This window comes from Oncorhynchus masou, chromosome 9 (genome assembly GCF_036934945.1).
Source record: "Oncorhynchus masou masou isolate Uvic2021 chromosome 9, UVic_Omas_1.1, whole genome shotgun sequence".
In the NCBI taxonomy this organism is placed as follows: domain Eukaryota; kingdom Metazoa; phylum Chordata; class Actinopteri; order Salmoniformes; family Salmonidae; genus Oncorhynchus; species Oncorhynchus masou.
In genome coordinates, this window is record NC_088220.1 from 68,450,628 (window position 1) to 68,477,206 (window position 26,579).

The window sequence follows — 26,579 nt, forward strand, 5'->3', positions numbered from 1 at the left end:
GCGGAAGGACATTCGGCCCTATTATTTTTCCAATTTAAAAGTACCTCTCACTATTTGCCTTGTTTATGGCGCTGTTCCTATTTCCTATAAGATTTTCCTTATTTCATGGTTCATTTGACTTGCAACTCCGGCTCCCTCTCACACTACACCCAAGGGGAGTTTTTTCACTCACTTCCCATTGGTTGCCGACTGGCGGCTCTCTCATCACAGTAACATTCCCATTCATACACCCCGCGCTCCATACACCTTCTCAAAATAACTTACTGTCATCCATGGTAACGACTTTGAATAGACGGGACAAATTATTTAAATTGGGGAATAATTAAACTGAAATAATAGACGACTGACAACATAACGACAGGTGAGTGAGGAAATTACATTTGTAAGATTGCGAGCCGTAGGCTATTCTAACCAGCCACAAACCTCTGTGTATGCTGTGTGTTTGGTGACCATAAATCAATTCCACTGTTTTTTTACTAATTCTGGATTAATGTAGCCTGCCTTTTCATAAAACTATCTAATTTATCAAGATTCAATGCCAGTCTGGTTTCCATTTAGATTAAACAAATGTTTTGCAGGCTATCATCTGATAAAAATTACATTTAGTTTATTTTTCGTTTACAAGTCATGTGTTTTAGTTTGTCCTAATATAACTTGCTTTCGTGGTTGTTTGATGAGTGAAAACTGGGGTTAGAAAGAAGGGCAAAGATTAGGGGAAATCAGTTCGTTCTCATGTATGATGCAAGCTCTCGTACAAGGTAATATGCTTAAAATGTAACACTAGAGGCTTCCAGTCCACGGGCTGTCTCAGAGGAAAGTCACTGCAGTTATTCAACAGTCCTCCTGAGCCGCGAGTCGGCTAATTGGCTACATATGCGGAATTCTATGCTCTTTTACCATTTAGAAATTGGATGCATTTGGGAAACTTTATGAGGCGAGCCTAAAGTTTGCCTACAGGAGCTGAAAATACGAAACATGTTGGTCCCCTACAATTATAAATCGTGCCACGATCATCAGCCTCTTGGATAATGTATCAGTGGCCGGTGCTGAGGCAGATATTCAATAACCAAAACATTTCAGCCAAACGTGAAAGGATTCTATAAAATATGTGACTGTGGACCTATAAAATATCTGATCAGACACTAGTCAGTCCGTGTGTTTTACATGTATTTATTTGTTTAGAGATTGCTATAACATGCATTCTGGATGTATAGTGGTCCATTTGTTTTCATCGTATTTCGAACATGTGATTATTTTTAGCATAATGACGCTGTGGATTTGGGGGCCCTGCACAATGCATTTTAGGCCTATAGTGACAAGTTATACTTTACCTTTCGGTATTCCCCGTTTTCACAATGACAGTGAATGTCTCCTGTCAGTGGATGTGAGCCGAAATTAATGAGTCTTTGGCCGCAATCTTTGCACTGACAATAAAAAGTTCGTTTTCATTATCCACTCGTTCTGGAGACCAGTGTTTGTCTCAGTGTAATTTGCTTGATGTTAGGAATGTTAAATGCTGCATGTGCCAGCCTTCTTGATAATTGCACACCGAGGGAACCGCTAAAGACACCGTCCTCGAGCTGCCCTTTCACCCTAGACTTTGTAAACTGCACTTATTAAAGCGAAAAGTGTTTCAATATGTGGTAAGCTTTAGGGAGAAACGTGATGGGGGTTGGGGTTGGGGCTCTGCTGCCCTGCTTTCTCCACATGGGTTGTCTATCGAGAAAGTTAAAGTCAGTCAACCATAGTAGTGGTTCTGGTCATCATGAACAGTGGTATCATGCATGATAATATGTGATTGGTTGTTAGATTATCATTGCGCCACCAAATATGTGACGAAGGAAACAACACCGCAAGGAAGGTCACATGTCTGAATGAATCAAGTCTGTGTCCAATAACTTACAGTGGGCCTACGAACCAAATCTGACCTATTCCTTATTTCAGTGGAAGTGGTTGCACGGAATGGAACGCAATTCACAAACCGCAAGGTGCTCGTGCGCGGTCCTGGGATCGCTCTCTAGCTGTGGTGGTTATTGATAATTGTTTCCATAATTTACCCTGATATCACAACAGCATGAACAATAGCAAAAGGCTTCCGAATGCAAAAAGGTTTTCAAATTGTTTATTTAATTGAAACCACAATATGTGGTCTGAGGCTTGGAGACTTGGCTAAAGTCTATATAAATAAAGAATTTTACTTGCGGGCGAATTGAAAAAAGATCTAAACAAAACTCTTTTGAAAACAACCAGAGTGCAGAAAACTGGACTGTTAGCCTGAAGGGAATATTTTCAGGAGATCACAGCCATTGAAAATGCACAAAAGTTTGCATATTTAATTTAACATAAAAAATGAACTAACAAAAGAGTCGAAGAAGAATGAGTTAATTGATGAATGAAGCTTGAATGCTGGCTGTGTGGATGCTAGTCCATTATGATGAGAGGTTGTTGATGGTCGATTGCATTACTGAACGAGTGGTCAGTGGTCAGGAAAGTTTGTTATCCCAGTGTTACGTCAAGCCTACTGTAGCTATTTTACCAATAGGAAGCGGAGTCATTCTTCCACCAATCAGACATAGCTATCACAGCTATTTAGACGTGACATATTGGCATGACATAACATGTATTATTCTCCACACTATAGGCCTTATTTGTCATTACATTGTTATTACATAATGAATTATTCTCATATGCATTGAACCACAATTGATGATCAATATGCACATTATTATAAGTATTGTTATGCAGAATATTAGCATATTATGAATATGTTTTACCAATCTATTTATTTGTGTTATAATTATTTTAATGCATTGTTATTTTAGAATATATTTCACTCTTTCAGTTTTTCCCTTTTTTTGTGTTAATATTCCTCTACTCTCCCCAGGGCCCGTTGAACACTGCTGAACACCTCTCGGCCCTCTCGGTTCTATGAACATGTTTCAGACCGTGCCTGACACTTCGTCTTATGTCAAGGTAAGACAACATCGTCTCTTCGAGCAGGTAATTTTGGTGGACGTTCTGGGTCCTCCCTCATTTTATATTCATGAGGATACTTTGCGAATAATTTGCATCTGGTTGTCATTTTTAAAATCTCTATCGGTATGCCTACCCTACGCATAATATGAGAGGTATATTGAATAGGTATCCTATCAATTAAATATTGGCACAATTGCCTCTCTCTATTCCATTGTTGTTGTCATGTTATAACCGTTCTGCAGAATAGTCCTGTATTCAAACATTGTATGGTAGTCTACTGTAAAATGTGATTCTGTTAATCTGTCTGGACATCAAGATTGATTTAATCTCTTTGCGGGACCGGTATAGCACATTATTATATTTGACATCATGCAGTTTTTGTTCTCTCTCCGCCACAATCTCAAAGAATGTAAACAAAGCAAATAGTGGACATCTGGTTTTCAGGTTTAAAACTCTGTGCATTGAATCACATGGTACAGCTTGTAATTCTTGCAAGCGGACAATGTGTAGGCCTTGGGACGATTTGTTTGAAACGAAATATGCATTCCCATTGTTAATCTTAAATCCTACATTAAACTGCCCAATCCCGGACATGCCATAATCTGACTGTAGAAAACTATCAGGGTACGTGCAGACGTCATGTTTTCTGGGAATGTGTTGTGTGAGTGTATATGCCTTGTCATTGTTCTGCCTGTTGAGTGCTCATCATAACACATAAACATTTCGGCAGGCTATTATGTGAGCCAGGCTGTTATAAAATAATATTGGAGATGTGATGCCATATCTTTCATAGATCATTGGTTGAAGACCAATTGCATATAGGCGGAGCATGTCTGCTTAAGAAAATGAACAATTGTGCTTAGTCAAGCCATTCATAATATCTTTATAATCAAAATATTCCAAGAGTGACTTGTTATGTTTTGGCGACTTATTTCCCTTTGCATATAAGGGCTCTTTTCATACAGTCATAACGTTTGTAGCGCTCTGCAGAAAGACTTAATTTCACTGGCCACATTGCTTGAGTCCTCTGAACAATTCACGATTTGTTTTGGGAGACTTGAACAGCAAGGAATGTTTGAGGAGAAAATGTGTTTTGAAATTATCCTTTTTGCTCCCTAAATAAGACAAAGGGGCAATGACTGGGAAACCAATCCAAGAACCTGTGCGAAGTACTCTTTGGTTAACCACTGAATGCTTAAGATTCCTTAAGCAACCCACATTTCAGACAAAGTAGGTCAGGTCAATGAATATCGCATTGCCGTCGTTTTAATCGAAACGTTCATTTAATTATTTTGCATTTTCGGGCAAGATATTGGTTAGAATGTGAACCAGGCACGCCTCAAGGCAAATTTTAAATAAATATGCTGCTTCATTCAAGCGAATCCATGGTCTAGCATTTGTTTTGTTAGGTTAAGGCCAGGCGAGGCTCGAGCTCTCCAATAAAAATAAATCTCAAATTAATTATGGCCCCGAGCAAGGGACCAGACAGTTAGGTCTTGTATGCTGCAGTCTCTGCTTTTTGCCCTGAGTATTTTACTTGTTTTTCTTTTTGCCGAGAGAGGGAAGGGGCTTACCAGAACTCTGAAGTCTAATGAACAATCTTAAATGGCCGATCCATATCTATGGCTATGTAAGCCTAGTGGTTAAAATAATAGGCCAAAAAGGTTTGTCACATAAATTAATTTATAGAAGTGGAATTTAGTAGGCCTAACGTTTGTTTGGTCTTTTATTGATGAATATTTGTTCACGAATAATATAAACAAAAGCCTCTTTCGGTAGGCTAATCTTGACTAATAATTATGATGAATATTTGTAATAATACTGGCATAATCATCGCCGTTATGATTTACTCTTAGATCATTTGGTTACATTATGGAGATGTTTAGGCCTATATAGGCTATTCTTGCGCACTTGTAAGCAAGTGAAGTGGTGAAGTGCTGTAAATTCACGATGAGCAAAAGGGCAACTATTTAAAAACTGAAACTAGTAGTATCCACCCACTTCTAGTATTGTCCAATGGAGGAGCTATGGCTTCCCACAGCTCGTAGTAAGAAATGTCTGGCTGTCAAGTTTCATCGTCAAGCCAGATGTTATGTGGTTCGCTGTATAAACCAACTTGCATCTGCTTATTGGCCTCCGAAAATGTTTGTTACCACAGTATTCATTATGGCCTTGGCGGAACCCGGGATAGCTTTTCTCTTTGCATAAACCTGCATGTTTCGTGCGTAAAGGCGTGAGTAATTTGATTAGCGATAGCCTAGCTCTTACTTAGTCTTTTGTTTTTTTTGTGTGATTTGCCTCGCTTACTGTGCCTCTATGACCAACTCAATCAATATTGGCAGGTGATTTCAGAGTTTGGTCACATTATTCCTCAAGTAACCTCAGGTGTCAACAAATCACACAAGATTGTGTTAGCGTTCTACGGGTTTTTAGGCATATTGGAAATAGGCCTACTTATATGGCCCAGAAAATGACAGACATTCACTATTAGGCATACTAGTCAATAGGCTATTTAAAATAATAAACATCTATTCTTTTCTAAAAGTTAAGCCATGCTATTGCCCTCTGCTATTGCAAACTGGTTTAAAATGGATGGAATCTATAATGAATATTATACCATGACATCATTCGCCCTACTTTTATTTTGAACTAAAATGAACGAAATCCAATACAAAACCAAAACAATGGAATGTTGAATTAGAAAAAGTTACGGCCACTAAATAGTTAAACAAGGTGTCTCCCTTAATTACACGAAGCTGAACTGGCCTCAGGCAGGAGAAGCCTTGACCCCAAGCAGGATCCAGATGTGGTGGTCTCGAGGGGGCCTCTCCCGCAACAGACCCCCAAGTCGAGGGCAGACAGACCGGCCCGTCTGTCAGTCGCAGCAGCGCAGGCTCGGTTTGGCCGCTCTGTGGCCTTGCCGCTCCCTCAGGCAGAGCCCTATTGGTCTGGTCACGTTCAGAGCTGGCTCCATGTCTAGCATCTGAGCTGAAATTGTGTCTGAATTGATGAGGGCAATTTCCAAAGGTAGAGGAAAAATGGTTGGGGGTGGGGACAGGAGATGTTTGTCCATGGCTCCAGGAACCTAAGTTCAACTACAGCCTAGACCTAAGAATAACATAATAATAATAATAGAAGCCTATAATAATGTAATAACATGTAATAGCAATGTAATAACATATCATGGGAGTAGGTATACTTCATCATTACATGAATGAAAACCACACACATTTATTCATGAACTAAACTCCAAACATATTAAGAGAGGGGGTTCCCCTTTGCAATATTTGGAAATATAAGCCTACAATCCATCATAATTCCCTACTGTGTTGGATAGCAGACGCACACGTGTAGAGCGGACCTTGATCTGGGGCGCTGCGTGCTTGGATGTTATTAATGGTGTTTCAGGAAAACGTCACTGAGGCTTGGAAAGCTATAACAAAGAGCATCAACCCTTGCCACAGGTAGTTCAAGTTCTTGTTCCTCTTGGTTTGATTTACAGTCAATTTCATCAGCACTCTCGAGGAAAACATCTGTCTGCTTTGAAAGTGAAACTCTATTTTATATCTCCATCTCGCAGTGGAAACGCGAATATAAGATGTTAAAAGAGCAGGGGATGAATTAGGCTAAAGTCAAATCAAGGGGGGGGAATGGACGCATTGTATTAAAAGCAATGAGGAGATTATACAACATTATGGAATAACATACCAGTCTATACCAGTTTAAATTATTACTTTTCCATCGGCAAATGAATTTAACGTAATACATGTATATTGATGGAATTGTTGAAACAAACTCATTCGCCAGTGTCTGTGACGTTTGTATAAAAAATGACACAAATATAGCCTACAACAACATGTGCACAACGCTGGCAACCATTCTGTAAATATTTCAGAGTAAAAACATTAACAGCGGGGGAAACACGCAATTGTTTTCCCTGCTTATCTCTTTGGGACAAGTATCCTGCTTTTTGGAGCTGCAATGAAGGCAGGGCTTGCAGTGACACACATAGCTTCCTTCTCAAAAGCGGTGACTTCACTTCCCAAATGTAGAGAAAAAAACCATCCGGTAACTGTCTCTTTCTCTCTGCGACATATCGGGGGCTGGAATTAATTCAGGAGCGTGTCATGTTTGGAATATTGTTGGGGTTCGCTGAAAATTGCGCAAAATGGACGGAACTATTAAGGTAAGGGTGGAAGACTGGGTGTACGAATTTGTGAGAGCTTTGCTTTTCGGAGTTGCGCCTCCTTTTAGCATGAGTTGCTATGTCTGTGAGCAGTAGTCTACAATGTTGGGCAATGAACGTTTTTTTTGCTCCGAAAGCGGTAACCAGATGTCCTTCTTTTTTCCTATTTATCCCGAAGTTTCCTTTTCCGTTAGGAAACTTTGAAAGGGAAAATAAGCTTTGGTTGGATAAGAAACGTTTAGACTCGATATATGCGTTCAATGTTGGAACGAGCGCGTAGATGCACATCTGCAACTAAACAAAGTGCTAATTTTATTCAGTGGAAAGTATGTATTATATAACAAAATGGAGAACAATTATTTGTCTCCAGTTGAAATAGTGTTGGCTAGGGATTACGCAATATGTAGGCGAGATATTGCCGTGCGGTTAAATGAAAGTGCGTTTCTTTGTAAGGTATGGTGTGTCAAAGATGTGGCTGCGCAATTGTGGTGGCACGGTGCCCGGGGATCCTCTCACAGTTCATGGTTCAAAACGTTACTGATGGTGTACAAGGAAGTAGAATCCATGCGTAAAACCATAGCTTTCTAACGCATATTTTCGGTTGTAAAACGAGTGTTGAACACTTGCCATCTTTAATAGCCATATCAATAGCCAGAATGTCATTTGGAAATATCACGGAGTGATTTAGAAGCGAAAACTGCACATCTCCTTCTTGTAATTCATGAATAATAAAAGGCTCATAGTCTTACCTGGGTAGTTATACTTAAATTGAACACAAAAGGGCATTCATAATAGGGAGCGCTCATATTTTAGTCTTGAGGGACGGGTATTCAAGCACGGTCCTCCATGTATTGAAATTCCAGATGCATGGCTATGCAGATGTTTGATGGTTAGGTCACTGCATTTCGCACCACGGAATTGTGTCTTGACTTTGAGTAGACATAGCCGATTGTCAAATATAGTTATTCTGCTCTTATTTCTAACTAACTGGGCTATTATAATACCCATGGAAACGTATTGTTCTGCCAATGTGTTTTCTTTGGATGTTGAAAGAAGCGGGGTTGTGTGGTTGAAGTGGCGGCTGGGTGTGGTGTAAATTTTGGAACGGTATAAGCTTTGACTGCACAGAAAAATTGAATTCATATTAAATAATTTTCACCCGACTGGTTTGTGATTGTTTAATACACAAACATGCACAAATATAAACATTTAGGCCTTGTGTAACGATTGTTAATATTCTGATAAATTGTGATGATGTATAACAATGATGACTATATAACAATAATATAACAGCAATAATGAATATATTATTATGAATGTATCAGGACTGTGCATGTATCCGTGTGTGTATTTGATTGGCTACAAACTGTATTCAGACTTTACTCATCAAAAGGGGGGGGTTATCGAGCCATGAGAGCTTCCTGTTCTCCACAATCTGGTTTCCTGACAGGTTTCCCTTTCCTCCTCAAACAAAGGGCAGGAATGCCTCCTGAATCGCATGCTGATGGGTGTGTGTGGAGGACACAATAGACGTGTGCAGTCTGGATGGAAGTGGTGTACTGGGTACTGGCACTTGGTACTGGCACGCATCGTGAGGCATTTGTGATCCAGGCCGTTTGGCTGTAAGGCATCTGTGGTGGCCCAGGCACGTGGCAGCTTCCACTGTCACAGTTTCCCAAGAAGAGTTTAGGAAGACCTGTTAGTTTATGAATGAGGGTTGTGAACAACATTAACCTATGTTGAGTTCATAATGGCATCATATGGTACCACATAATCATTGAAAAGTACTTTAAATCATTTAGAGAATGCAAGGCTTGGAGTGCCTTTCTGTTTGTTCGCAGTGAATATTATGTTGTGGGCTACTTGAATAGCCTACGTGGGAAGGGATGTTATCACAAGATGTTCAGGAGAGAAGAGTGTAGATCAATGAGTGTAGATAAATGAACTTTATCTCTGTCGCACCCTTATCATTGGCAGTGTGTGTGTTCCACATTGATAAAGAACACACATTTCAAATAGACTCAGACTGGTGTGTTAGATTGTCTGTTTGGAAGTGCATACACTCACATTATTTAAAAAAAACACCTGTCATCTTGATAGGCACATGCTGATATGTCAGTGTAAATGTAACGTGCAACAGCCAAAACAGCAGAGCTGCCCTTATCAGGAGACAGTGAGACATTCCCTCACTACTCTCAACATATCATCCACAGACCAGGCTAGCTTCTGTATAGACTTCTCTGATAGGGCATATGGCTACCAGACTGCTAGTGTGCAGCTATGATGGTTTGACTGATGAAATCACTGGCATGTCTGTCCAACTCTGAGGGCATTATCAGATGCTGTCACAGAGTATCATCCATCCAGCCCTCCCAATGAATGGCCTTAAAAGCTGTCGCCTTGGTCAGTTTAGAACCGGTGGCACATTACAGGCACATACAGTCAGTGTTAGTGAATGTACATTGAAGCATTAGTTTGCTGGAAAGCACTGTACTGTATGTGAATATGCCGTATTATTCTGATTAGCGGTGGAGATAGAAATCCCCATCCCAAGATTAGACTTCTCAGGAGATGAGTACACAGGCTGTAAACAGCAGACTGGCTACTGCATGTATCACTGCAACTCCAGTCCACAGGGCAAACTCTGCTTCCCTTTTTCACTTGTTAGGACTCATTGGCTCCGGTTAAGGGCTTGTAGTAAGCATTTCACCTGTTGAATTCGGCGCATATAACAAATACAATTTGATTAGATTTCTGAAATCTAGCCCTTGTAGCCTTTTTGATCCATGGTTGCTATTTCGTGAACAGTCAGACGTGTTTTGATGCGTACATACAGTACTTTGTTCTTCGACGGGGTAAGAACTGTGCTAATGGCACATCTTTGTCTTGATCTAGGATGTTATCTTTTAAAATATCTATAATCCCTCAAGATTACAGACATCTGTGTAATCTGTGACATCAGATGCTACCAGATCAGATGTGTGTCAGACATGAGCCTAATCCTTGAAACAGCTTAATTGTAATTACTCTAGATCAGTTTGTCTCTGTTGCTGCTGCTTTGTTTCACTAAAATGTGTCATTGACAGAGCTGAGGCAAGGCAGAACTCACCAGCTCCTTCATTCATAGTAAACAGAGGTTTTAAAATGGATTTAGCTAAAAGGCTGCCACAGTCTATACAGGCAGAGCCGTTTACCCGCATGTCTCATAAATACTGTACATCTCTTTGGCTCTGTGTATAGGTTGTTGCATGTCAGATCATTGGAATAGCAAGTATTGTATTCCCATTAGCCCATATACATATCTGGCAATGATAGATCTGATATGTATTCCATGCATCAGTTACCAGACATGAGACAGAACACGTGGACACAGACAGAGGAGATTTCCAGTGGATCCACTGTACTGGGGTCAATGTAGAACTGACCCCCCTGCTGTTCCTGTTGATTCTTCATCTGCTGTTCCTTCTCTGTGGAAGGAAAACGCAGACGAGATCTTGTTGTGCATAGTAGTCATCAGGATTTTAGTCATGTTTGAAGTCATGGTAACATCAACAGGAAGCCGTAGTTGCTACATAGGCCCAATCACTGTATACACAAACCCCTTTGGATGCCAGATTGCGATATGACACATAACTGCACATAATTACTGTAAACAAAATGGATCTACAACAAGTGAGAGATTGAAGTTGTGAGATCACAGGTTCTCTCTGTTGTTCTAGAGGTGCCCCGCTATAACCTGTTCCTCCTCTGGCCTGCAGGAGGCACTGTCAGTGGTGAGTGAAGACCAGTCCTTGTTTGAGCCTCCTTACGCTGCTGCTGCCCCTCTACCCAAGACAGACATGACTGCATCTGGCACACAGGACTACGTCCAGCCCCACAAAATCAACCCATTACCCCCTCAGCAAGAGTGGATTAACCAGCCAGTCCGAGTGAACGTCAAGAGAGAGTATGACCACATCAATGGATCCAGGTATGTTCAGCAGTATGCACAGTCCATCTCACTAGACTCCAGCTCTTATGTCTTGTCGTAGTATGTCTTCGTCTCTGCTGATTTGAGTTGATGTTCCCTAGATTAGTCTAGATTCAAAATGATAGTTGATCATAACAATTGCTTGTGCACAGTTAAATATGATTTTTGTCCACCTTCTGCAGAAAGTGACCTGTTCATCTACCACTAACTCACCTGACACTTACATTTCATTGGGCTAGCTCGAGCTCTGCTCCATTGGCCCTGTGGTTGGTCTATATTGCAAACCATTTTCATCTGCTTAGAGCCAATATAAGGATCTCTTGTCTCTCTCTGACACGGACACTGTGTGTCTGTGCAGCAGGGAGTCCCCAGTGGACTGCAGTGTGGGGGTAAATGCAACAAGCTGGTGGGGGGCAATGACACATCTCAGATGAGTTACGGAAGCTACATGGACGAGAAGAATGCTCCGCCCCCCAACATGACCACCAATGAGAGGAGAGTCATCGTCCCCGCAGGTAACAATGACTTCTATAATATAAACCACATGGTATTTCTTTATAATGAATGAAAATAACAAATTGTTTTTTCTTTATTTCCGATGTTATTAATTGCTCAATACCTAGACCTATAAGTACTATAACTACATTCCAGGCTGTGAGAAACGTTTATTTCTTAGTCATTTTTCTTCCTAGTCAAATGGAGGGCCTATAAACATGCTCTTAATTGGCATACATTTTCTGATGTTGTAGAAATGTTTTTATTAGCCCCGGATGTATTTAGCTATGTCACGGGTGAAGGCTCTTTGATGCTTTTGTTAGTCATGTTTTAGTTTACTCATGGGAGTACGGATAAACACGTACAGGCAACAGAGGTCTGTTCAGTCAAAGAGCTCTTTACATTGGCAAATTGATTCACATATTACAGAGTATTATTTATGAGGGATAAATGCTTTGGGAAACACTCTCTGTCAGTCTTGGAAGCGATTGATGGTACATCAGATATACTGTAGAATAGATGCAGGTGTATGATTTCACTCCATCAAAGTATTTCATAGGCGACACAATCTGGGAAAGGATGGGTCGGATACATTCACTGAAAGATGGATGAATGAATAGCTAGTTAAATAAACAAGTGAAAATAACGAATGGATACATTAGCCATCATTTGGAAATAATTATGAGACCAAATCTTGAAATGCATTCTCAATCACTGTGAAAAGACTAGATTGTCCCGTGCTGTATACACTACCTCTGTCTTCTTGTATTTCTCCAGATCCGTCGCTGTGGTCTCAGGATCATGTCCGCCAGTGGCTAGAGTGGGCCATCAAGGAGTACGGCCTGCTGGAGATGGACACGGCCATGTTCCAGAACACAGACGGCAAGGAACTGTGTAAGATGAGCAAGGACGACTTCCTCCGACTGACCACCATGTACAACGCTGAAGTCCTACTCTCTCATCTCAATTACCTCAGGGAAAGTAAGTTCTGGCAGCCATTTGAATTGATCTATACTGAACAGTAATATAAACACATGTGAAGTGTTGGTCCCATGTTTCAGAAGCTGAAATAAAAGATCAGAGAAATGTTCCATAAGCACAAAAAACGTATTTCTCTCAAATTTTACCTGTTAGCGAGCATTTTTCCTTTTCCAAGATAATCCATCCACTTGACAGGTGTGGCATATCAAGAAGCTGATTAAACAGCATGGTCATCACACAGGTCCACCTTTTGCTGGGGACAATAACAGGTTACTCTAAAATGTGCAGTATTGTCACACAACACGATGCGAGAGCTGTCGCAAGTTTTGAGGGAACGTGCAATTGGCATGCTTTTTGCAAAAATGTCCATCAGAGCTGTTGCCAGATAATTGAATGTTAATTTCTCTACCATAAGCTGTCTTGTTTTAGAGAATTTGGCAGTATGTCCAATCGGCCTCACATTCGCAGACGTTGTGTGGGCGAGCGTTTTGCTGATGTCGTTATGAACAACGTCTACTCCTGAGTGGCTCAGCGGTCTAAGGCACTGCATCTCAGTGCTAGAGGCATCACTACAGACCCTGGTTCAATCCCGGGCTGTTTCACAACCGGCCGTGATCGGGCGGGTTTGGCCGGGGTAGGCCGTCATTGTAAATAAGAATTTGTTCTTAATTTGCCAGTTAAATAAAGTTTATGTATATATATATATATATATGAACAGAGTGCCCCATGGTTGCGGTGAGTGTATGGGTAGGCATAATCTACGGACAATGAACACAATTATTTTTTATCCATGGCAATTTGAACGCACAGAGATATCGTGACGAGATCCTGACGAGGCCCATTGTCATGCCATTCATCTGCTGCCATCGCCTCGTTTTACCATGATAATGCACGGCCTCCTGTATATAATTCCTGAAAGCTTAAAATGTCCCAGTTCTTCCATGGCCTGCATACACACCAGACATGTCATCCATTGAGCATGTTTTGGATGCTCTGGATTGACGTGTATGACAGCATGTTCCATTTCCCACCCATATCCAGCAACTTCGCACAGCCATTGAAGAGGAGTGGGACAACATTCCACAGGCCACAACAACCTGATCAAATCTATGCAATGTGTCGCACTGCACGTGATACTGACTGGTTTTCTGATCCACACCCCTTATTTTTTTAAAGGTATTTACAGTATTTACAGATGCATATCTGTATTCCCATTCATGTGAAATCCATAGGTTCCATTGACTGATTTCCTTATATGAACTGTAACTTCGTAAAATCTTTGAAATTGTTGCATGTTGCGTTCATATATTTTTTCAGTATATGTCAGTGATGGATAGTAGGACGCTAGTTTCTCAATGATCTTTATTCTCAGTGTGGTAACAAACAATGACAGAACAGAAGTTCTCTGTCTCTGCCATTAGCCAGTGTGTACTGCATTCTGGCATTGACATACGTCCAATCTCGTTCACCCGGCCATGTGAGAATGCCAGAAAACGTGGTTTACCCACTTTGAATGTTTTACATTGGTCTTTTGCCTGGATTGGTTTTTCATAAAGTGTAGAGGAGGCTTAAATAGCACGGACATTTCAGTCTCTGTTTATCAGCGCATTGCCCCTGCTTTTGGATGTGAACAGAGTATGCCGAACCAAGGGAAATTAAATGACTCACTGTGTTTTGTCACCGTAGTCATCATGTTACAGTCGCCAGACAATGATACAGCCTTACTGGAAAACTGGACCCCATTTCTCCAAAATGGCCGCCCTGCGGGCCTTGGCACGTACAGCTATTCCAGCCATGAGGACTTAAGAGTTTTTTCCCTGTAGATAACCATCATCTCTGGACTGTAACCCGTTCTCCCTCCACTCAGGATTGCCTTATTCCACATAGACCACAGTAAGATGAAGCCCAGGTGCATTGCCTCAGGAATCACGCGAGTGAGTGAGGTCTGTGTGTTCAGCAGAGCACAGGAAGTGTATCTGTAATATACAATGGAGGCAGCTTTGCTGATTAATTGGAAGGCCTTTTGTACATTACGACCTCACACGTTTTGGCAGCGAGACACGACTATAAAGAAACAAGGTTATGCTGCACCAATATGCAAATGAAATCTATAAGAAAGATACCAGGAGGACAGGCAGCATCTGGCATCTCGTGGAGATGATCTGGAACTGTGTACCGTTCTGTGCTGTAGAGTTCAGGTTTTATAGACATCCACTGCACTTAATGGAGTTGGTGGATGGCCATCACAAAACATACTAAGCCATAATGTTGGAGGCCATCCATAACATCAGTTATTTCAGTAAACCAGTTAATATTTCCCATGGATATCCCACCCTCTATGTATGACAGTTATCCTCTGCTGTTTGCACTGTACTGTATAGCAAGAATAGCAGCTGCAAAACGTCATGACATGGAGCAGGGTGGAGCCCTAATGGCTGACTCATTTTAAAGTTTCTCCTAAAAATTGTGATGGGTCTTGCTGTGATGTAATGGGAACTTTATTCTGTGGGTGTCAACAGTTTTCTCTGTGCTGTGCGTGGCGTCTGGGCCCAGGGAATAGGGATGGCTGCTGTGAGTATAACAGCCCCATTGTGTTACAATGCAGCATGGACTGGAGGCTCTATGTGTTTGAATGACTGCCGCTGGGCCCTCTTACTCTCAGCAGAGCAGTTTTCATTAGGAATGGTTGCCGCGGGACTTAACCTGGCTTAGGCGTCCTGTACTGCAGCTCTACCCCCGCCACCATTCTTTTGATTTAGTTGTTGTGTGTTTTGGAAACAGAAGAGATGCTTCGGAATCCTCGGCTCGGGTATTGAAATTGCTTTGGACTCCTTCCCAAGCCAGGAGACAAATGCTCTCTCTTCGTCCCGTGCCAGGCTGACCAGTGGCAGGCCTTTTGAGAAATGAGCAGCATTAGGGCGTATATTGACGCGGGGCGGTGAGCTCGCGTTGAGGTGGGAGGAACTGTGTTAGTAAAGGCACGACGTCGGAAGAGTGTGGGGACTTTCCAGGGTTTACCCTGACCTCAGGGCCGCAGATTTGAAACTGAAGCCAATCTCTTCCCCCTGCAGCACAAACAAACACAATCACAGACACGGAGCTAGCCCATCCAGAACGCAGACCTCTGGCTTCACTCACGAGGAGAGGTGGAGCGGGGCTAAGCTCTCGGTTCCGACTCAGACACACAGGAGAGGGAGAAGTAGGCCCTGGAAGTTTTTAGTGATTACAGGCCGCCTGATGCCTCACCCTCTCCCATCCTCCGCCTCTCCACTCTCCTCCCAACCCGACGACAGTCTGTCCTCGACGAGCTGGAATAATTTCATACACATCTGTGTACATCATGTGTGTTACTTTGGGGTCTGTTTATTGAAACTCTGATTAACATTCTTCAGTGTCATTAAGCTTATTCACAGTAGGCCCGAGCAGGGCAGGGACATTTCCCCTCCCTGCGGCTATACGCTAAAAGTAACAACACACGCCTGTCTCTTTTGTCTTAGTCATACACAGGGAGGAATATCATATAAAAGCTCATGCCAGCAAGGCATTCTGCACATATCTGAATCTCTGTCTCCAGCTGCGAACAGTAATAAGGGTGGTTGCCTGTGCATTATTTTGGCCACATTGTTGGTCACTTATCCAGATTTTCTACGCGATGGCCTCCCATTCTCCAATGTGCTTTCAATTTGGGGCGCAATTTGAGAATTTGTTCAAATTAGTCTGTCAGGGAGGGACTGCGGACTGTTTGCTTTATTGCACCCATGTAGGTCGGTTTGATACCACATGTGCTGGAACGAACCAAGCACAGCACAGTGAAACCTCCAACAAGGAGAGACTGTATCCTCAGACACAGAGACAGGAGAAAGGGGGAGAGAGAGAAAAAGAGAGAATGAAAGAGTGGGAGTTTTTATTGAAGTGCATTGAAATAGCCTGAAGTGGCTCTGATTGAGTGCCATAGGAGAATAGCTGCATTGCTTTCTTTCCCAGGTGTCCCTGCTATGGTCTGGTCTGCTCTGTGTGGCTGACTGTGGCTGGAAGGATTTACAGAGTGATAAGTCTGGGCTCCCAGCCTCCCGGGCTGCCTCTGCTCCTGATCCTACTGCTGCTGCAGCCCACTCGAGTGTGGGGACATTCTCAAGACCTCAATAGTTTATGCAGACCATAAACATCTGGGCTGAAGGCTGCAGAGGAAAAGGAGATCTGGAGTTCTCTCCTTCGCAGCAAGTTACTCCCAATCTCTCTCTCTCTCTCTCTCTCTCTCTCTCTCTCTCTCTCTCTCTCCTTCTCTTTTTAGGTTTTTATGGAGCTCCTCCTGCATTAGTTATTTCTATTGGCAGATTAGCACTGCAGTGGAGGGGCTCAGAGGCCTGGCTGCCTCTTGTTAGCTGTTAGGTACCATTACACAGCACCTCTGGTTGGTTTGGCATTGGTCAGGGAACTGGGCTAATGTAGTCTAATTACTAGGGTCTCCTAGGCCTCCTTTAAGGGGCAGTGGCCTCACTGCCCAGGTGGGTGCCCTTCAGATTGTTGATGGAGAGAAGGGTATGTACATGTTTGAGGGGTTGTGGGACTTGAGAGGGGTTTGTTGATAGAGAAAAGGGTATACATGTGTGAGGGGATAGTATAGATTTTAGCTTGGTAGGATCAACATCAGGCCAGGGCTCAGCAAAGGTCAATGACGTCTAACCATCTCAGAAGGATGTCTGTCAATATTATGGTGCGTCAAGATGGAGGATGAAGGGGCAGGAAGCGTTTTAGACTCATCATTTAGAGAAAAGAAAGAAAACAAAACACTGCTATTGGAGGTATTATGTAATAGAAGTACAGACTTTTGGCAGATGTGGCTCGGTTGGAGGAGGCTGAACATCAGCCAGTCATTCCACTGCGCAGTCAGATTACTGGGATGTGTTTTCGAGGGGGAAGAGCACGTCCAAATAAATAGGCGGTTTAGCCAAGCCTCCCTCGCCCAAAGTGTCAGTGTTGGCGCTCCCCATTTTCTCTTTCTCCCTCTTTCCCTTGCTCCCTCTCTCTCTCCCGTCCTTATAATAGCGGTCCCAGTGTTCTCTTTTGAATCTGTTTTCTTAGCAGCCCTGCCTGTCTGGGGCGGCCCCCATGTGGAACCCAGTAGGGCAGTAGTTAACCCTAACCCCGTCTCTCTCTCTCTAATACGTTTTACTATTCTCTCTCTCACCCTGGAGATGGGTTGGTGGCATGCCTGCCCCGTGCGCTTACACTGAGAGTGTGGAATCATTTTTGTATGGGGAGCTGCGTTTGATTGCTGTGCAGGGACCCTGCCTCACACAATGCTTCCCCTGTTCACCAGCCCCAGGTCCAAAACAGGGCCAGAGCCTTGGGGGTGGCGTGGGCTGTGGTGTGGTGTTGCGGGGTGGGGTGGGGGTTAGAATATGTGTGTAGAGCCTCCGCCTCCTGCCTCCCTCCGCCAACCCGCCAAGAAACAGACCCCAGGTCTGCATTGCTGTGGGCCCCCCCATTCCCCCCACCCTCCAAAATGAGCAAAGGCATCCTGCATTCCCAAGCTGTAGCCTATACTGTTATTCATCTCTCCGTCTCCTGCCCATTCAGAAAAGCTCATAGAGTTCCTTCCTAACCAGCAACTCCCAATAGTAGTAGTCTTTGTCTTAAATTTTACACTCCCCATAGTAGTACTAGTACTGGTATTTTCCCAGCACATTTTTGGTCTGTTTTTCCACTCTGATTTATGCGTCGGGGCAGCGAAAGTTAAGAGAGCATTTTGGTGCCGCCCAGGGTGCCTGTGTAAGCAGAGGAATGCAGAGCACAGTTCTGCTCCATAAGGTAAAATGAAAAGCTAGCCATTATGCTATTATAAATAGTCTTGGTTTCTGGACTTTAATAGTCAGGAGGTTTGTGGTGGAATTGTTGACTCAGCACAGCATTCTGAGTTTAAAGGATTACATATAAAAAATATTGCTAGGTCGATTCTTTATTGGATAGAATGGATTGTTTGTATACAATGTACCATGGGTAGTTTTAAGTATACTTTTAAGAGGCATCTCAAATTAAAGGAAATTGAGATCTACTTACACTAATCAAGGATCTTCTTACTGCCACCTACTGGGTATTGGCCAGAGTTTCTACTCACAGCTAATATCATTGTACACTGCATACCAAACATTAGAAACATCTTCCTAATATTGAGTTGACTCCAATGCTTCCCCTAGTTGTGTAAAGTTGGCTGGATATGCTTTGCGTGGTGGACCATTCTTGATATACCTTTATTGGAAATTATTGAGCGTGAAAAACCCTGCAGTGTTGCAGTTCTTGATGCATTTCTATACCATATAACCTATTAGCCAGTATATTTTATGAATATTGTCCTATGCACAGATAACTGTAAACTTTGAGATCATACAGCTCTGACGTTGTGCCCATCTGGCGTGTTGCAGGTAGCTCATCATTATCCTACAACACTCCATCTCACACGGACCAGTCTCCACGCCTGGCTGCCAAAGAAGGTAGGACAGCATTATTTTCCAAAACCTTACTGCTAATGTTAAATATGGGCAACAGTTTTCGATTTCAGAGGTGTTTTTATAGGGGTCTATGCTTCCTTTTTTGAAGATAGCCAGGTATATGCTGAAAGAGTGAGAGAGAGAGAGAGAGAGAGAGAGAGAGCGAAAGAGAGAGAATGTGAGAGAGGACAAGAAAGAGTGTTCTCATTTAGCATGATCATTTAGCCAAAACAATAGAGCCGCAGCACGCTCCACTCTGTCTGCCAGCCCCTCAGCGCACGGCGGTCTCAGTGTGAGTGCCAGCTCCCTCTCTGCTGCCACAGAGGAGAACAGGCCCAGGTCCTGGCAGCACCAAGCAGAGACACAGCTATTGACAGGTGAATGTTTTGTACAGGGGAATAATACCAGGCAGCACTACCCCAGTCTGTGCTATTCATGGCCTACCTGCACATGGAGGAAAGCGAGGGCCACCTTACAATGGAAGGGAATTAGCAAAACAAAAGGCATGCCGTGGCTAACCTCACCATCCACCTGGGGAGATATAGGAGGATAGGGTGGGGGGGCTCAGTGAGATAGCATGTCTAAATAAGGTCATTTTTGTGGAGCGGTGTACTTAAAGGACAGGTGGTTCAGCCACAATGTAAACAGAGACGGAAAGGAGACAGAAAGGGAGATGAGTTGTTTTTGTTGTCACAACTTTGACTCATTCTAAGAGGGAACACGTGGTGGTAGGGAGGAAAGGTTTTTTGGCGGTTGATGTGTGTATTTGTGCAGGTTTTGGAGGGCAACTGTTACACCGAGCATTGTAGGGCACTGTTCATTGTTTTAACATGTAGATTAGCGTTCTGTGTTGTTTGATGTTGATGAGACATGTTCATTCTCTCCGATCAGATACACTGATCAGTCTGGAAGCCATGTTTTTTTGCAGACAGCTAAAATGTGACTTTATGGTCCATAAATAACTCTGAATGTTTTTTATTTAACTAGGCAAGTCAGTTAAGATCAAATTCTTATTTACAATGACGACCTACCCCAGCCAAATCCTAACCCAGACGACGCTGGGCCAATTGTGCACCACCCTATGCGACTCCCCATCACGTCCGGTTGTGATACAGTTTGGAATCGAACCAGGGTCTGTAGTGACGCCTCTAGCACTGAGATGCAGTGCCTTAGACTGCTGTGCCACTCTGAGGAGACACTTTGTCAAATGCGCATTTGCACTGACATTTATCAAATCACATTTTATTTGTCACATGCTTCGTAAAGGACAGGTTTACCAATGCATTCCCAACAATGCAGAGGGAAAGGAAATGGAGAAATAATAGAAAAGAAAAACACAGAATAATAATAAAAGTAATAATAGACACACAATGAGTAATCATAACTTGGCTATATACAAGGGGTACCATTACCGAGTCAATGTGCAGGGTTATGACGTAAGTGAGGTAGATATGTACATGTACAGTGCATTTGGAAAGTATTCAGACCCCTTTACTTTTTCAACATTTTATTACGTTACAGCCTTATTATAAAATGGATTAAATAAAAACATAATGACAAAGCAAAAACAGGTTTTTAGAAACTTTTGCAAATTTATTGCAAATAAAAACAGAAATACCTTATTTACACAAGTTTTCAGACCCTTTGCTATGAGACTTGAAATTGAGCACAGGTGCATCCAGTTTCAATTGATAATCCTTGAGATGTTTCTACAACTTGGAGTCCACCTGTGGTAAATTGATTGGGCATGATTTGGAAAGGCACACACCTGTCTATATAAGATCCCACAGTTGACAGTGCATGTCAGAGCAACAACCAAGCTGTGAGGTCTTAAATGAAAGAAGTTTGGAATCACCAATACTCTTCCTAGAGCTGTCCGTCTGGCCAAACTAAGCAATCAGGTGAGAAGGGCCTTGGTCAGGGAGGTGACCAAGAACTCAATGGTCCCTCTGTCAGAGCTCCAGAGTTCCTCTGTGGAGATGGGAGAACCTTCCAGAAGGACAACCATCTCTGCAGCTCTACACCAATCAGGCCTTTATGGTAGAATGGCCAGATGGAAGCCACTCCTCAGTAAAAGGCACACGACAGCTTGGAGTTTGCCAAAAGGCACCTAAAGAACTCTCAAACCATGAGAATCAAGATGCACTGGTCTGCTGAAACCAAGATTGAACTCTTTGTGGTGGTGGCAGCATCATGCTGTGGGGATGTTTTTCAGCGGCAGGGACTGGGATAAAAGTCAGGATCGAGGGAAAGATGAAAGGAGCAAAGTACAGAGAGATCCTTGATGAAAACCTACTCCAGAGTGCTCAGGCCCTCAGACTGGGGCAAAGGTTCACCTTTCAACAGGACAACGGCCCTAAGCACACAGCCAAGACAGCCAAGACAACTTGGTGGCTTCTATAAAAGTCTCAGAATGTTCTTGAGTGGCCCAGCCAGAGCCCAGACTTGTGCCTGATCAAACATCTCTGGAGAGGCCTGAAAATAGCTGTGCAGCAACGCTCCCCATCCAACCTGACAGAGCTTGAGAGAATCTGCAGAGAAGAATGGGAGAAACTCCCCAAATACAGTTGTGCCAAGCTTGTAGCATCATACCCAAAAAGACTTGAAGCTGTAATTGCTGCCAATGGTGCTTCAACAAAGTACTGAGTAAAAGGTTGAATACTTATGTAAATGTTATATTTCAGTTTTTTAATTTTAATACATTTGCAAAAATGTAAAAAAAACTGTTTTTGCTTTGTCATTTTGGGGGTAGATTGATGAAGAGAAAAAAAACGATTTAATCAGTTTTAGAATAAGGCTGTAACATAACAAAATGTGGAAGAAGTCAAGGGGTCTGAATAGTTTCCTAATGCACTGCAATAAGGAATAAAGTGACAGATAGTGAACAGTAGCAGCAGCGTATGTTATGAGTCAAAAAAGTAATTGCAAAAAGGACCACTGCAGAGGTTGCTATTTGGTTAACTATTTAACTACATTTTTTTGCAGTCTTATGGCTTGGGGTAGAAGCTGTTCAGGATCTTATTGGTTCCAGACTTGGTGTGTCAGACCCGCCTAAGCATGTGTTAGTGTCTCTGAAATGAAGTACATATCCTTTACATGTGGACTGTGAAGTCACCACCATATACAGTACAGTACATGAGAACAGGTTGCAATAACACTGATAGCCTGGCTCACAGGAAAAGGGCATATCTAGATGGGAAGAGAGGAAGAGACTAGGCTGAGTTACACTGTTCTCACCCTGGTTCATATCATGGGCGTGCAAAATGAGATACTTTATGTTTCTGTACGATTTTATTCCGTTTTTTTTTTTAGACAATAGACATAGACAAAATACATGAGCGCTAAGATTCTGCAGTGTCACCTCTGACCCCTTCTTCCTGGTTCTCAGTGGCAGGTATTTGGACTGGCAGATCCAGCAGGTCAACTCCCCTCAACACCATTTCCCCAACACAGAGAAGTGGCTACCATAATAGTGCTCCTTCTTCTCCTAATACAAACTCAGTCACAGCCCAAATTCCATAAAAGCCTTTTTCTTCAAGAAATGCCAGTATTGAGACTTTTATCAACTTTCTATCGCCAGATGTTCACAGTCATATTGTCTGTAGAAAAGGGTCACATACCATCTCAGCTCTGTCAGGGTATAGTAAGCACCGTTATTCAGCAGGAGACCTCCAAATCTTTTCCAGACTGTCTGATGTAAAAAGCAATGTTATGAATAAAAGTGAGCATATAAAACATGGAATGCAGCAGCCATGAAAAGTGTGTGTGCATGTGTTCATGTGCTTGCTTGCCTGTGTGTTGAGCTAAAGGGTACAGGGAGATAGTTTGGAGATTCAGTGATTTACCACATGGCTCCTCAGTGGTCACAGAGAGGGAAGCTTTAGCGATTGATGGGCTATTCTTTGTCTTTTATCTTTCCCTCTATGGCCTCCCAAGTGGAGAACTGCTGATTTACATTGGTTGTATAGCCAAGCATACATACAGTACTCTATCCATTGTATGTACATTGTGTCTGCTAAAGCTTGGCAGCTGCCTCTGCCAAGCTCATATAGTCAGCTCTTTTCCTTTCTCACACAGATGGCTTTTAATGCACCTGCATACAGTATAAAAAGCCCTGCTCTGTCTGAGTCTGTCTTTGGCTTAGACTGTGGGTTAAAAGCGGTCCATGACTATGCTTCTCTCTCGTTGGTGCTCAGCCCTTGTTTTGAATAGCTGGTCTGCAGTCAGGTCTCCCAGGAGGTGCAAGCATTGCACCACACCCCAGCCCAGAGTGGAAACTGGCTCTACTCAGAGGGCCTGGAAAAACAGGGAGAGAGAGGCTCCATACTTCTGGGGTGTCTGTTGAGTTTGCATGGCTGACTGTATTCCTGACCTGGTGTGCTCATCTGGACTCTGGTCGTCCTTCCCAGTCTGTCTGCCTGGCTTCCCCCTTTCCTATCATCTCTTCTCGTTTCCTCTCTACTCCTTTCGTGCCCTCTCCTCCCCTCTCCTCTCCTCTCCTCTCCTCTCCTCTCCTCTCCTCTCCTCTCCTCTCCTCTCCTCTCCTCTCCTCCTCTTCTGCCCTTGAGCAAGGCAGTTAACCCCCACAACTGCTCCCCGGTTGCCGATGAAGTGGATGTCGATTAAGGCGCCCCCCCGCAACTCTCTTATTCAGAGGGGTTGGGTTAAATGTGGAAGACACATTTAGTTTGAAATCATCCAGTTGACTAAGTATTCCCCTTTCCCTTCCTTCCCTTCTTCTTCCCTTCTCATCTCCTCACCTCCCGTCTCCTCTCGTCTACTCTGCTGAATGGTGCTCCACATAGGTCTCATGTCCACCCCTGCCCTTCTGGTCTGACTCAGACCCTAATTGAATCAGGAATAGGAACTTCCCCACTGTCTATAGCGGTGAACCCTTAATATGAGGATATTGCAGGGATGTGACCCTCTCTCATGTCGAAAGGCTACATAGTGGAGCCGAGTGTAGTCTATCCAACCACCTCCTCTGCTCTTCATCAGACAGTAGCGGGATTCAACGCCATTGTTTTCTTTTCAGATTCCAACGTTGTGTTTCGTCTGTCTGGGTCTCTTGAGTTTCTCACTCTCTCTCTCTGTCTCTCTCTCTCTCTCTGTGTATCTGTCTCTCGCACTCTCTCTCTCTCTCTCTCCCCCTTCTGTTTGTGACCCTTCTCTTGGAAGGAGGTAGCCCCTGTGTGTTTTTTCGCAGAGGAGGGGGAGCGGGAGAGGGGAAAAAAGGGCTAGTAAAACAAAGAGAGGTTGTCTGCAGGCAAGGCAGGCAGGAAACGCAACTCTCCGAGGACTCTCCCCCAGTCGTTGCTACTTGGCTATTCCACCAGCCCACTGCAGATTGGACCTGACAGCCTCTGCTGAGCGACGGCCGCCCGACTGTTATTCCTCTCTCACTCTGTCACTCTGTCTCTCTCTCTCACTCTCTCTCTCTGACTTCTCTCTTCTCCCTCCCCCTCTTTCTCTACCACTCCCCCATCTCCCTCCATCCTACCCCAGGCCCACCTGACACTGAGAGAAAAGAGAGACCCACTCTTTGTTTAGTTCTTCCAGGTTCAGGCCCATTGAGTCAACTCTGGGGTTAATAGTTTAAAAAGCATAAAGAGTGAGATGTTCATGAGATCTCTTTTTAGGGAAATGTTTCTGCTGAAGGACGGTTTTATAAAGCACAAACACACATGAGCAAAAGGAAATAACTTGAAATAACATCCTGTGAAAGTGTGATTAAATACACTGTTTGTAATTATTATAATTTATAATTATAATAATTTTATTGTAGATAAGTAATTTGTTAGATAAGAAAACAAGTTCTATTGACATTGCTTCTTAGAAAGCCTGATTTTTTATTACAGCTTTAAATCAAGTTTGTGGTTGAGAAGTACTCAACACTAAAGTAGATGTGCATTTTGATTTATTCAATGTTGGTTGAAGTAAACCAGTCGAAGGTCTGCATTTTTCCAAATGTTTGTTTTATAGGAAATGACATGTTTCTGACCACGAGAGGGCAGTGTTGGATAATGTTTTGAGAAGCCATGACATGGCTCTCAACCAGTTGTAGATGCGGAGGTCACTGATGAGTCAGAGGGAGCTAGTTGTGGCAAAACCTCCTGTAATAGGTGGGTGTCTGCATCACCACGGTGAAGCATGTTAAGTTCTAGCTGTCCCATTGGCTGTATATGTAGCGTGACACACATGAGCCTTAAGTCTTCACGTTAGACACCTGCGGTGTCTCATAACCGCATGTTGAGCTCAGCAGGGGCTTATATGAGCACCACTTATGTGACCAAACATAAAAACAGGGGTGACATCATGAGATTTGAATCATTAAAAATATTATTGTAGTCATTATAACACGATGGAAGACTAGTAGGACATTACATCAGCTATATGTAATATTAGTAGGACATTACATCAGCTATATGTAATATTAGTAAGACATTACATCAGCTATATGTAATATTAGTAAGACATTATATCTGGTATGTGTAATATTAGTAAGACATTACATCAGCTATATGTAATATTAGTAGGACATTACATCAGCTATATGTAATATTAGTAGGACATTACATCAGCTATATGTAATATTAGTAGGACATTACATCAGCTATATGTAATATTAGTAGGACATTACATCAGCTATATGTAATATTAGTAAGACATTATATCTGGTATATGTAATATTAGTAAGACATTATATCTGGTATATGTAATATTAGTAGGACATTACAACAGCTATATGTACTATTAGTAGGACATTTGTCACGGTTTTCATATGGTGAAGGAGAGTCGGACCAAACTGCAGCGTGTCTATTGTGATCCATGTTTAATAAAACAAATCTAACACGAATCAATACAAATAAACGAAAATGAAAACCGAAACAGCCTAAACTGGTGTCAACACAGCACAAGGACAACAAGACACCAAGGACAATCACCCACAACAAACTCAAAGAATATGGCTGCCTAAATATGGTTCCCAATCAGAGACAACGATAAGCACCTGCCTCTGATTGAGAACCACTCCAGACAGCCATAGACTTTGCTAGATAACCCCACTAGCTACAATCCCAAATACATAAACACCAAAACCCCAAGACAAAACACACCACAATACAAAAACTCCATGCCACACCCTGGCCTGACCGAATACATGAAGAAAAACACAAAATACTTAGACCAGGGCGTGACAGAACCACCCCCCCCCTAAGGTGCGGACTCCCGAATGCACCTCAAAACAATAGGGAGGGTCCGGGTGGGCGTCTGTCCATGGTGGCGGCTCTGGCGCGGGACGTGGAACCCACTCAGTCAATGTCTTAGTCCCCTCTCCTCGCGTCCCTGGATAGACCACCCTCGCCGCCGACCATGGCCCAGTAGTCCTCACCCAGAACCCCACTGGACTGAGGAGCAGATCGGGACTGAAGGACAGCTCGGGAGTGAGAGAAAGCTCGGGAGTGAGAGAAAGCTCGGGAGTGAG

At 43.0% G+C, this 26,579-nt stretch overlaps 1 protein-coding gene across 1 annotated transcript in view; it reads left to right on the forward strand.

Moving 5' to 3' along the window:
* The first annotated feature begins 231 nt into the window (after positions 1 to 231).
* LOC135546544 (Friend leukemia integration 1 transcription factor-like) overlaps positions 232 to 26,579 on the forward strand; it is a 38,374-nt gene continuing 12,026 nt past the window's right edge. The window contains 7 exon segments of the mRNA XM_064975056.1: positions 232 to 361; positions 2,885 to 2,973; positions 10,921 to 11,132; positions 11,491 to 11,518; positions 11,521 to 11,647; positions 12,405 to 12,608; positions 19,031 to 19,099. Of these exon segments, the coding sequence (XP_064831128.1) occupies positions 2,929 to 2,973; positions 10,921 to 11,132; positions 11,491 to 11,518; positions 11,521 to 11,647; positions 12,405 to 12,608; positions 19,031 to 19,099 (685 nt within the window). The 5' untranslated portion in view covers positions 232 to 361; positions 2,885 to 2,928.